Source organism: Pteropus alecto, unplaced genomic scaffold (genome assembly GCF_000325575.1).
Source record: "Pteropus alecto unplaced genomic scaffold, ASM32557v1 scaffold114, whole genome shotgun sequence".
Lineage (NCBI taxonomy): Eukaryota > Metazoa > Chordata > Mammalia > Chiroptera > Pteropodidae > Pteropus > Pteropus alecto.
The window spans coordinates 1,726,647-1,738,547 of record NW_006435793.1 but is presented as its reverse complement, the minus strand read 5'-3'; the positions used below and the strand labels follow the sequence as shown (position 1 = coordinate 1,738,547).

Sequence of the window (11,901 nt, the reverse complement as noted above, 5' to 3'; positions counted from 1 at the left end):
GCCTAGCACATAGTTGGTACTCAGCTTTTTAAATTAATTAACATAGTCTACCTTTTGCATTTTCATATTTTACAGAAAATCAGAGGCGAGGTAGCCTAAGGGCACGCTGCTAATTATTAACAGGACCTAGAGCACAAGTACAGTTACTCCTCTCCTGTGTTCCACCTCCACCTCTGTTTTGTAGATTCTTTCAGGTCACTTTAATATAATCCTGCACATGACAGTGGTTTTTCTGACATGACAGACATGTTCAGACATGACAGAAGTGTCTCACAGTGCCCATATAAAATAAAGACATGAACTAACCTTTACCAAAATTAAGAAAACACTTTCACTCTTATCATTTGAATCAAAAATTCTTGTCAGTTTCAACAAGTACTAGCTCATCAGCAACGATAAATTTATCTTACAAAACTTCCGGATTCTCGGGATTCATGGAGATTGAAGTGACGCTTTTTGGTGAAATCAGAAGAGGGCCTGCCTACCCTTGTGACAGCTATTAACTGTAGCCAATTAACAGTTGCTCTCTTTAGATAGCTATGTATGTTCCAGTTTGCTGTGATCCCCATGACTCCCTATGTTTCTTAAACTTTTTAACCTCCTTGGTCCTTGTAGGCATTCAACTTGGAAACTTTGATATAACACCTTATGTTTAGGAAGAAAGTTTAAGATTACTGATGGAACTACCCCTCTTTCCTTCTCATGAGGAGCTTGAACTTTTGCTGCATTTCTGATAGAATCCAGCTTTTGCTTAAATACTCTTATGATAGAGAACTCATTATTTTCCTATGTAGATAATGTATTTCTAGAACTGTATTTCTAGACAGTTCTAGTAAATCACATCTGAATACCGGTCAGGACAAAATTTTCCTTAATGAAAGAAGGTTAATCCTGATGATGTGATATTCCAGGTAGGATCCTAAGGTCAAGATCTTGGGCTAGGTATGTTTCCCTGATGGACATATGGAGAGAACAAATAAAAATTCCTCCTTTTGTCTGCATGAAAAAAAGAACTAGGTACTTTTTAATTTAGCTCTTAAACCTAGTTAATTCTGACCTAACAATTAAATTCACATCATACCCATTTTGTGGCCTGGTCATCTCCTTTATTCCCAATATTAATTCTAAGGTTTAGTGTTATGTGGAATCAAATTATATTAACTTAGAAATCAATGTGATTTTGGGGGTCCTGTGCTTCATGTTAAATATCAAGCCTCCTTTTTTTTTTTCCCTCAGATAGCTCCTGAGAAGGAATCTTAGATGTATCTAACCCTCTTATTTTACAGATGCACAATTTTGTACCAAGAGTCCCCTAATTTGCCACATTATAACAATTCTAGGACTAGGACTGCAGATTTTTCTAATCCTAGTCACATATTCTAGTAAATCATATTTATAATATACCCATTTAGAACTGATAAGACAGCTTTCAGAAATGTCTCCTCATGGTTTAAATCATTATTTCAGGTTGCTCCAGTTGTTGAGAAGACTATGAACAAATCAGAGAACTTGTTCTTTACTGGTTCCTCATTAACATCTCAAGTTCATGCTGCTGCTATTAATGGAGATAAGGGAGCTCTTCACAGGCTCATTGTAGGTAAGCAGTCCCTGTAAATACAGAAACTCTAAAAATAACTTTGTCCTAAGGAAGTTTGTTAACCTTAGTTTTAATTTGCACTGTACTTACACATTTTAATAGAAATATGTCATTATTTACATTTTGTTCCAGAACTTAAACAAGAAAGAAATTAAGTCCTGAAACTTAAAAATATGGATTAAAATTAGGTGAAAAGTACATGAGAAATATCTGTGCGTTTGGAATTGAACCTGGATATGTACTCTAAGATGCCAAGAGAATTATTTCATCTTTGTAATAACAGATATCTAGAATGACATAGTAAATAATGATCTTTAACATTTACTATATACCAAAAGTACTAAAGTTTACAAATAATTTAAATTTTAATGATTTAAAATCGATTCAATGTTTTTTCTATCATTGATTCAATTGGTTGAAATTGATTCAATGTTCTGCCTATCATACATATAGAGATAATAGGTCCATTACAGAAGTTCTAGAAAGGGAGAACAAAGTGAATGGGAGAGAAACAGTATTCAAGGACACAATGGATAAGAATTTCCCAGAGTCGTAAAACCCACAAATTCACCAGTAAACTAGTCATTAGTCCCAAAGAGAATAAATAAAAGTATTTTATCTATGATCATTTTACACACCAATGTCTGATGACATCATGATTGACAACTTGGGCTTTAAAATAAAGTCCACACTGCTTGAGCTTTCATACCTGTTCCTTCAGAATTTATTTTCATCTTACCTTTCCAGTTTATTCAGGAATTTCTACCCATACACCCTAACCTCTGGCTAGGCGTTCTATTCCCCAGTATGCGGTGAATTTTGTCTTTTATGTATACATCTGTTTCCTCTCCTCTTTTCTACCTTCTCCCCACTTACTCTCTTCTCTACTAAACAAACTCCTATTTATCTTCAAAGACAGAATCCTTATACCATATGCTGTGAAGATTTCTTTATCAGAGATGTTATCACATGATGCTTCAGCTTCACCTCAGCTTCCTACATTCACGGTTACTCCCTGGGATTTGACATCTCGAGTACCTCTGAATCATCCATTCACACATTGCACCATCCAACTGAAACTCTTTCAATTCCAGTTCACTTGCTAATGAAAACAATACTTTTTCAATAGTTTTTCACTGAGACTTCCATAATCCATTAACTTCTCCAGTTTCAACTCTCAGTCTCCTGTCTTTACCTTCTCCCCTATTCAGTCCTGATTCCATAATCTTATTACTAAAATATTTCTCTTTGAAAAATTATCTTTTCTCCTCAACTTCTGTTGCATCTGGCTGTTGCAAGCCCCAGTTCTGGATGGACCTAGTCCATCTTCTCTGCCAACCCCTGGACAATTTAACCTGTCTGGAAGATTGGTAGCACCCTAAATTAATGATTACCCACTTCCAGAGGATACTCAGTACTTTCTGCTCAGAACACATTTTCACATAATGAGTGTTTCATACCTTCTCACTCTACTGAACCTCTGACTGCCCATTCTCCCTCTCTCCATTGTCACCTAACACTTTATGTTCCTACAGAAAATGAAAACTTTAAATAAGAACTCATCTTTCAGCATGATATCTGCAAATCAACCTACTTCTGCACCCATCTTCTCTCTTTCTGCTAAAACAGAGCAAATATCCTTTTCTGTCAAAGGTCAGTTCTTCCACACATGCTCCATATTCTATCCCTCCTGTCTTCTCAGGGACCTTGCTCCATTTTTTTAAATCTCCGATTACTACATCTTCAACCTTTTCTTCTATTCAGTATTCTACCCATCAACATTTAAACATGCTCTGTTGTCTCTATTACTTACAAATCTCTTTCATCTCCCTCTAGGTATTGCCATATTTCTCAACTTTCCTTCCTAACTGCACAGGCTAAACTGCTATAACAGTGACTTAAATAAGGTAAAAGTATATTTCATTCACAAAACAGTACAAAGGTAAGTAGGCAGCCTATGATGGATAGACATCTCTGCTTCACAAAATCCAGAGATGCTGCTAGGGCACGGCTCTGCCATTCTCAACATGTGGCTGCCATCTCTGGGTCAAAGGCAGATACTTACACTGTAGTCATAGCCCAGCCAGCGGGAAGAGAGTGCAGGAAAGCAGTTTGTCACTTAGGAGATGCACTGGACTTAAACACAGAGCCACACCCAGGACAAAAGAGACTGAAAAAAAAAGTCTCTCCCTGTATGGCGTCATGCTCAGCTAAAGCTCAGGGTGCTCAATGCATAAAAAGAAAAAATCAGAGAATGGATATGGGGGTAATTATCACTCTCTATCACCAAAACCAAGCTTCTTGAGCTGTTGGTACCCATTGCCCCCACTACTTTACCTCAGTCTACTCTTTTATTAAAAGAAAACAAAGCATACCTCCTTATTTTGAAATATACATATAAAAAGATATATACGACTTACAGGTACAGTTTATCAAATAAATATGAAGCAAACATCCATGTAACCACCATTAGGTCAAGAGACAACATTGTTCCAGAAGCCCTTAATGCATCCTTCCCTGCCCCTTGGAGTAATTTTCTATCTTGACTTTTATGATAGTAATGACAGTATAGTTTTACCATCTAGGTATAAATCTTAAACACTATAATTTCATTCTGCTTCTTTGAAATGTTCTTGCTAAATGTTCCATGTTTACTTGTACTGAAAGTTGTGCATACAGTTTTGTCATTTTCCTGCACAAAACTCTTTAATTGCTTCTCATTGTATTTGGAATAAAATTTAAAAGTGTACCTATATACCTTTCCCCTCTCCAACCTCACCTTTCACCACTCCCTTCCAAGAAAAACTTGCTTTCTTTCAGTTTCTCAAACCTTCCAACCCCTTTTCCATACCAGGGATTTTGCCTAAAATATCATTCTCCCCATTCTCTATCTGACTAACTCTTACTCATCCTTCAGATCTCAGCGTTCCAGTTGCTTCTTCAAAAAGGCCTGCGCTAACCATCCAGTCTTAATGAAACTTGTTCATTGTGTTCTCTATTGGAACTCTATAGTTTTATTTCATAGAACTTGTCTCAGATTGTAACTGTATATTTATATGCATGACTCTCTTCTGTAATGTCTCTCTTCTGTAAGCCAGTAGCCTCCATGAGTATAGACAGTGTCTGTTTAATTCATCACTATATCCACAAAATCCAACACAGTACTTGGCATATGGTATGCACATGAGAAATATTTGTTAATGAATGAATAAATATTACATTCTTTTAAGTATCTTTCCTTCGAAAAAGTCTGTAATCATCTTGAGGGCCAGGATTAAATGGGAATCAAGTTGAACTGAATTGAGAGGCAGGTTAGGACTAAATTTCAATGGAAAATAATTTTTTTAAGTCAGGATACCTAAGAGAAAACATCTTATAATGTGAATTCTTTATTATTTTAATTAAAAATATAACCTTCAAAGGAAACAGAATGTGCATTATGTTGTAAATTAAAAACACTTATACAGGCTTAATCATACTAATTAACTAATACATTATATAATAAAGTTTGAAATATTCCTATAATATTATATCCCCAAAGAAAAAAATCCTTAAAAACAAAATGATGTGAAACCAGTATAAAGATGATAAAAATATTTATAAATTGGTTTCCTATGTTTTCTATCATCTTGTCTCATTACTGACTTTGAGCTGTAACACTGCTCATCTTTTAAGAATTCTGCTGTTGTGTCTTTTGTGCAGAAACAGTAATATCTTTGCTCTGTGGTATTTCCCAATATTTGTATAGTCCTACTAAAATAACTTATTTAATTTCAATGTATCTTATATATTCTTTTATGTAGCACGTTTCTCTTTTCTAAACTAGTAACATAGTACTACAGATGAATTATATTTTTCTTGAATCTTGCTCACCAACTGCTCAGTGAATTCATTCACTTTAGCATTTTCTATTTTCCCTTCTCTGTTTCCATGGAGAAGTATGTCAGTGATGTGTTTGACTCCATGGAAACAGATGAGCATGTCTTTCTACATACACAACTAATTAAAATCGAACACTTTCTGTGCTGCCCATTGTCCCGGTGGAGGATTGAAGAGGCTTTCCCTGAGCAAGACATAATTTTAGTAGCAATTTTTAGTGTTTAACCTAATACAATGGATTAATGTTTTAACATAATTCATTACATCTTAGATTCAATGAATTAGGGCTCAGTCTTGGGCCCTGAAAGCATAAACATACATAGTAAAATTCTTATATGTTATAGTTATCATTTATAGAGATATGTAGCTTTTCTCTTAATATCAAACCTAAATAATTTGAGTGAATATCAGAGATATAGTTGATAATAGAATTTCATAGATTCATTTCAATACTGTACAATGTAATGTAATGTACTAGAAAGATTTTGGATTTTAGAGTCAGATAAGCCTGAATTTTCAGTTCTGGCTTTGTCATTTATTACTGTATTACCTTGGCTAAGCCACTTAATCTTTTTGAGGCTCAGTTTCCTCATCTGCAAAGTATAGATTATCATACTCTGCATATGTGAGAATTAGATAATGACTCTAAAACATCTAGGGTGACTATAGTTAATATTACTGTATTGTATATTTGAAAATTATATTTCTCATCACAAGAAAAAAATGGTAACTATGGTAATGGATGTTAAGTAGACTTACTGTAATCATTTGGCAGTATGTACAAATATCAAATCATGTTGTGCACCTGAAACTAATATGTTATATGCTGATTATATCTTTTAAAAAATCCACCATCACACCTGACACATAGTAGACAATAAATAGGACCTTATTATTGTTATTGTTATATCAGGTTGGACTTCCAGTAAAATAATCAAATCTTACATAGTTTCAGAAATGCTTTAAAATGAAAAAGCACTAAATGCAACAACAACAAAATACTATTTTTTTTGTAAAAGCCAAACTAAATTGTTTGTAAATATGCATAGTGTGTAATGGTTGATATTGTCATTACTGCTATAGTGTTTGGGGTTACTGGCAGTGGTTGAATGACCAGGCAGCACCATTCTGTTTCTACCATAACTTTTATTCTCCTGAGCATGTTCTGAGCAAGTATAAGTCTCTCTGACTCATGTTCCCTCTTTGTTTACGACATCTTCCGAACACAGTAGTTAGGTGGCAAGGAGCCTCATAAGTTGTACAGTAGTGGCATCATTTCAGGATACTTCCTCCTTTATCTCTATAATGACCTTGGATGTTAGTGTCACTAAATGTTTTATAAATGCTTTCTTACATACATATGCGTGTATCAGTATACGTACATGTATATGCATTCATATTAATAATAGTAATAAAATTAGCCAGCATTTATAAATTTAAATTATATGTGCCAGGCAGTATATTAGATGTTTAGCAACTCATTAACTCATTCAATAGTAAAACACTACAAAGAGTTTTGGGTATTACTATTCTCATTTCATTCATGAGGAACCTGAGGCATTGAGATTAAGTTACTTCTCTAATAAGTAGCAGAACTAAAATTGAAGCCTGGAAGTCAGATTCCAAAGCCTGAGCTTTTAAATACTAACTGTGAGGCTATTTCTGCATACATAAGCATATTCATATGTATGAATGTATAGAGAATGAGAAAGAAAAGAAAGAAAACTGATTAGGTCTAAACCTTGACCAATGAACTTAATGGTTATCTAGATTGGAATTCTCTTAACTTTTTTTGTGCTACAGGTCCTTTTGGCAATATGGTAAAGCTTATAGACTCCTCCTCAGAAATGTGTTTTTAAGAGCTTAAATATAATATATAGGAATCCAAAGAAAATCAGCTGTATTGAAATGCAGTTATCAAAGGATTTTTAAATTATGATATAGCAGTATACCTGCAATCACTTTTTATTAACACATTAAGTAGCAAAATCTAATGGCAGATCTAAAAACTATCATGATTTCAAAATAGCAATAAGTATAAATAATATTTTAACATTCCACAACAATTATGAAGGAGTATGTAAAAATATTTTATAAACTCTCAAGTGCCCTCAAAAATATATGTTCCATGTTATTGTTATTTTTATTTTATATGTTAAGATACTGAAATGTAAATGTTAAGAAATTCAGTTGCAAAGCTAAGAACTGCAAAGTTGAGAGTTAAACCAAATCTTTTGATTACGAACTCTATGTTCTTTCCATTGTTCACATGTTGACTTTATAACAATAAGCAAATATTTTTTAAATGACTATAAATGCCTTCCCAAGAATGTGACAAAAGAAGTGACATAAGAAATGGGTGAAAGCAGAGGAAATGCATCTTTGATGCCACACAAAGGTAACATTTCAGAACAAGCAAATAAGATATCAGTAGAGAATGCTGAATTTGCTAGTGTTGGAGAGTATGATGCCATAGCTATTGTGTAGACTGGCACAGTGGTCACTACAGGTGACGGTCATTTCCTGTAACTGCTAGAGTTGGAACTCTGATTTTCACACATACCACACACAGTACATTAACCATACAGACTCTTCTGCTTCAAATAAACTTTAACTGAATGCAGTAGAGTAATGGTTTTCCAGTCCTGGTTCCAGCTTAGTTTTCTGAGCTATGCTCAGGCTGAGCACATGCAGAATGCCAGCTCCAGTTAAGCAGGCACCAGTTGGTCATGGATTAGAGGCTATCTCTACAGTTGCCGGAATAATTAAAACAACACGGCACACTAGCCAGCTGCTTTCTTTATTAGCTGTTCCTGATAGGAATGCTAATTTAAGTGCACTGCCATCCAGTGAATATTAGTTTACACTGTAAGTCCTATACTTGTACATGGTGTGGTTACCAAACCCTTCCTATCAATAAGTCGTTATACCGGAACATCAAAATAAGTTAATGTGTAGGCTGGACAGGTATTGGTCGAATTTTAGAATTGAGGAAACTAAGAAGCAGGGTAGGGTAGGTAGATAAAGGCACAGGCCTCTCTCAGTTAGCCAGGAAGCTCAGAACCTGATAAGACCCTCATTACTGAGAAACTAGCCGTAAAGTCACTTTCCCTCTACAGCAACTCAAAACAGAATCCAAGGGAGGCTGAATGCTGCTTTATCTAATCATTTCTAGGGGATACATGCCTTCAATTTCCTCCAATACACAAATTTTTCCTTATAGGCACAACATATTGAATGGTGGTGACCTAACCCAACTAAATCTTCTCTGTTGGGAAGTATAAATACCAGTTACACAAAAAACAAAGTATGTCAGGTATTGAAGAGAAGGTTGATGTTTCCCTGTGTATTACAGCAGACTTGGGAAGAGAATAACAATTGTTCTAAAGTTGTTTCCTAGAAGATAGAGTTACCTATTAACCCCATGGTGCTGACTTCACTTTGGGCCTGAGAGGTCTAATCAGTTAGGATTATCTCAGTATGTGATGATTGCCTCCATTTCTCAACATTTATTCCTGTGACCACAGTTCCTAAATCCTCTCACTTACTAAAGCTTTCAAGGAGGAATCACACTCTAGGGGAAAATTATAATGCGAATTACCATCATCTTGCTAATACTAGGTATTACTTCTTGCTTAGCACTAACAAATAAGATGCTGGTAGAGAGTTGTTTAATAATGAAAGATAACTAGGAACTAGCCTTGTTAAAGCATATTCTCTGTAAGTATCGTTCTGACTCCAGAAAGGCTGAAAAGATAAAAGAAACATTCTCTATCCATAATACATTTTAGTTCTTTACATGAGTTTGGGTTTAAATGAGTCTTTATCTATAAATGTAGTGATAAAATCTCTGGAATCTTCTGGATTAGATAACGGAGGCCCTTATGGAGAGAATAATACCTAGCACTGTTTTACCACTCACGAGACTTTTGCACAGGGGCTCCTATTATCACATATGTTGAATCAAATGTAGAACTTGCATCCATCTTCAAAACCAAGATTTTGAAAAAGAAAACCTGCCTTCTCAAGGAGTTATACACAATTTGAATATATTCGTAAGGCTCTTTTAAATTTCAAGAACAATGACCTTTCTTGCTTTATTACCAGGATACATGGAAACATGGATTAGCAGTGAGTTATTTGAAAAGCTATAAAGCATTTCTGGGTCCCAATATACCTGAGATTTAAATGTATATTGAAATATTTAGAACTAAACTGTAATTTAGTTTCAGGCACAAAACAGCTCAGATAGAAGTGTAACACCTTCTCCTTCTTCATTTAACATATTTCTCCAAAGAAAATATTTCATTTGGTCGGTTTTCTTCCCCCATTAGCAGGGTTCATGTCAAAACACCTTGAAAGTAACTGGCTTCCCTCATGCTTAACACGTACATGATTACCCTCTGCTAGTATAGTCTACCCTGATCATTGTCTGTGATGTAAGTAGCTACAATATTTTTTGTTGTTGTTATTCTTGTTAAGTTTGTTGAGGTATAATACAGTAAATACTGCAAATTTCACCATTATAATGTACAGTTATTTAATTTTAACAAATACATAGTCATGTAATCACCACCACAACAAGATATAGAGCAGTTCCATCATATCCAAGAATTCTCATGTCCCTTTATGCCTCCCTACATCTCAGCCCCTGGTAACCACTGCTCCATTTTCAATCCCTATAGTTTTACATTTTCCAGAATGCTTTGTAAGTGAATCATACAAAATGTGTACTTTTTGGGATTGAGTTCTTTGCTTAGCATATTGCATTTGAAATTTTTTCCCCTTTTGTTGAATGGATCCCTAATTTATTTCTTTTTATTGCCGAGCAATATTCCATTGTATGGATGAACTATATAGACTCTTTTGTTCTCCAGTTCAAGGACAACTGAGATGTTTCTAGTTTTTAGCAATTATAAATAGAATTTCCATAAACATCCACATACAGGTTTTTATGTGAACATAAGTTTCCCTTGAGTGAGCATCTAGAAGAGAAATTACTGGGCCATGTAGTAAGTGTATATTTAATAAGATACTGACAGTTTTCCATAGTGGCCCATTTTGTATTCCTATCAGTGATGTCTGAGAGTTCTAGTTTTTTTTTTAACATCCTCACCAGCATTTGGTGTTGTCAGGCTTGTTTTTGGTTTTGTTGTTTTAGCCATTTTCATAGATGTGTGGTCTGATGTTCCCTGTGTATTAATGATGTTGAACATTTTTTCATATGCTTATTTGGTGAAATATCTATTCAAACTTTTTGACCATCCTTTAATTTCATTATGTCTTTTTCTTATCCAATTGTAAGAATTCTTTATTCTGGATAAAAGACTTTATAAAATACATGTTTTGGAAATATTTCCTCCCAATTTGTGGCTTGTCTTTTTATTTTCTTAACAGTGTCTTTCAAACAGAGTTTTTAATTTGGATAAAATCCAATTTATCAGTTTTTTAATGGCTTGTTCTTTGGTTTCATATCTAAGAAATCTTTGCCTAACCCAAGGTTACAGAGATTTTTCACCTTTGTTTGCTTCTAAAACTTTTATGTAGTTCTAGAGGTTTTACATTTAAATTTATGATTGATTTTGAGATAATTTTTGTTATGGTGAAAGTATAAGTTAAGAGTTTGGGTTTGTTTGGTTTTTTGGGTGGAGGGGTTGTATATGGATTCCAATTTTTCCAGCATCATTTATGTAAAAGACTATTCATTTGTGTGCCTTTGCACCTTTGTCAAAAATCAATTGATCAGATATAGGTCTATTTCTGTACTCTCAATTCTGTATTATTGATCTGTGTATCTATTTATTTTGCCATTTCACTTAAATTATGAATTTATGGGCATGAAATTGTTTATCGTTTATAGTATTCTTTTATTTTCCCTTTAATGTCTGCAGGCTCTGTGGTGAATTCCCACTTTCATTCCTGATATTAGATATGCCTGTATACTTGTTTTTAATGTTCAACTAATCAGAGATTTATCAATTTTACTGATGTTGTCCAAGAACCAACTTTTAGCATCATTGATTTTTCTCTAGTGTTTTTCTCATTTTAATTTCATTGATCTATGCTCTTATCTTTATTATGTACTTCCTTTGGGGTCAAATTTGCTCTGCTTTTGTTAGTGTCCTAAGGTAGAAGCATAAATCATTGATTTGAAACTTCTTCTATTCTTATACAAGTATTCAATGTTATTTATTTCCTTCTAAGCCCTCCTCATGTGTAGAGTAGGAACAGTATTTTTATTTTCATTCATTTAATTATGTTTTTTAATTTCCCTTGAGATTTCTCACAGACCTATGGATTATCTATGCGTTGATTTCCAAATATGCACTGATTTCCCATTATCTTATCGATTTCTAGTTTAATTACATTATTTCAGAGAACATACTTTGTATGACTTTACTTCTTTGAAACTGTTCATGTTTGTT

General features: G+C 34.1%; 1 protein-coding gene across 7 annotated transcripts in view; it reads left to right on the top strand.

Annotated features, from left to right (window-relative positions):
* INVS (inversin) overlaps positions 1-11,901 on the top strand; it is a 118,676-nt gene that overhangs the window by 1,479 nt on the left and 105,296 nt on the right. For 6 of the 7 annotated variants that reach the window (XM_025046574.1, XM_006911528.3, XM_015589080.2 and 3 more), the window contains exon 2: positions 1,468-1,597. In XM_025046574.1, coding sequence (XP_024902342.1) covers positions 1,492-1,597 — 106 coding nt within the window. In that variant the 5' untranslated portion in view covers positions 1,468-1,491. Of the gene's footprint in view, positions 1-1,466; positions 1,598-11,901 lie in introns of those variants that run through there. The other variant, XM_025046575.1, reaches the window with a different exon arrangement.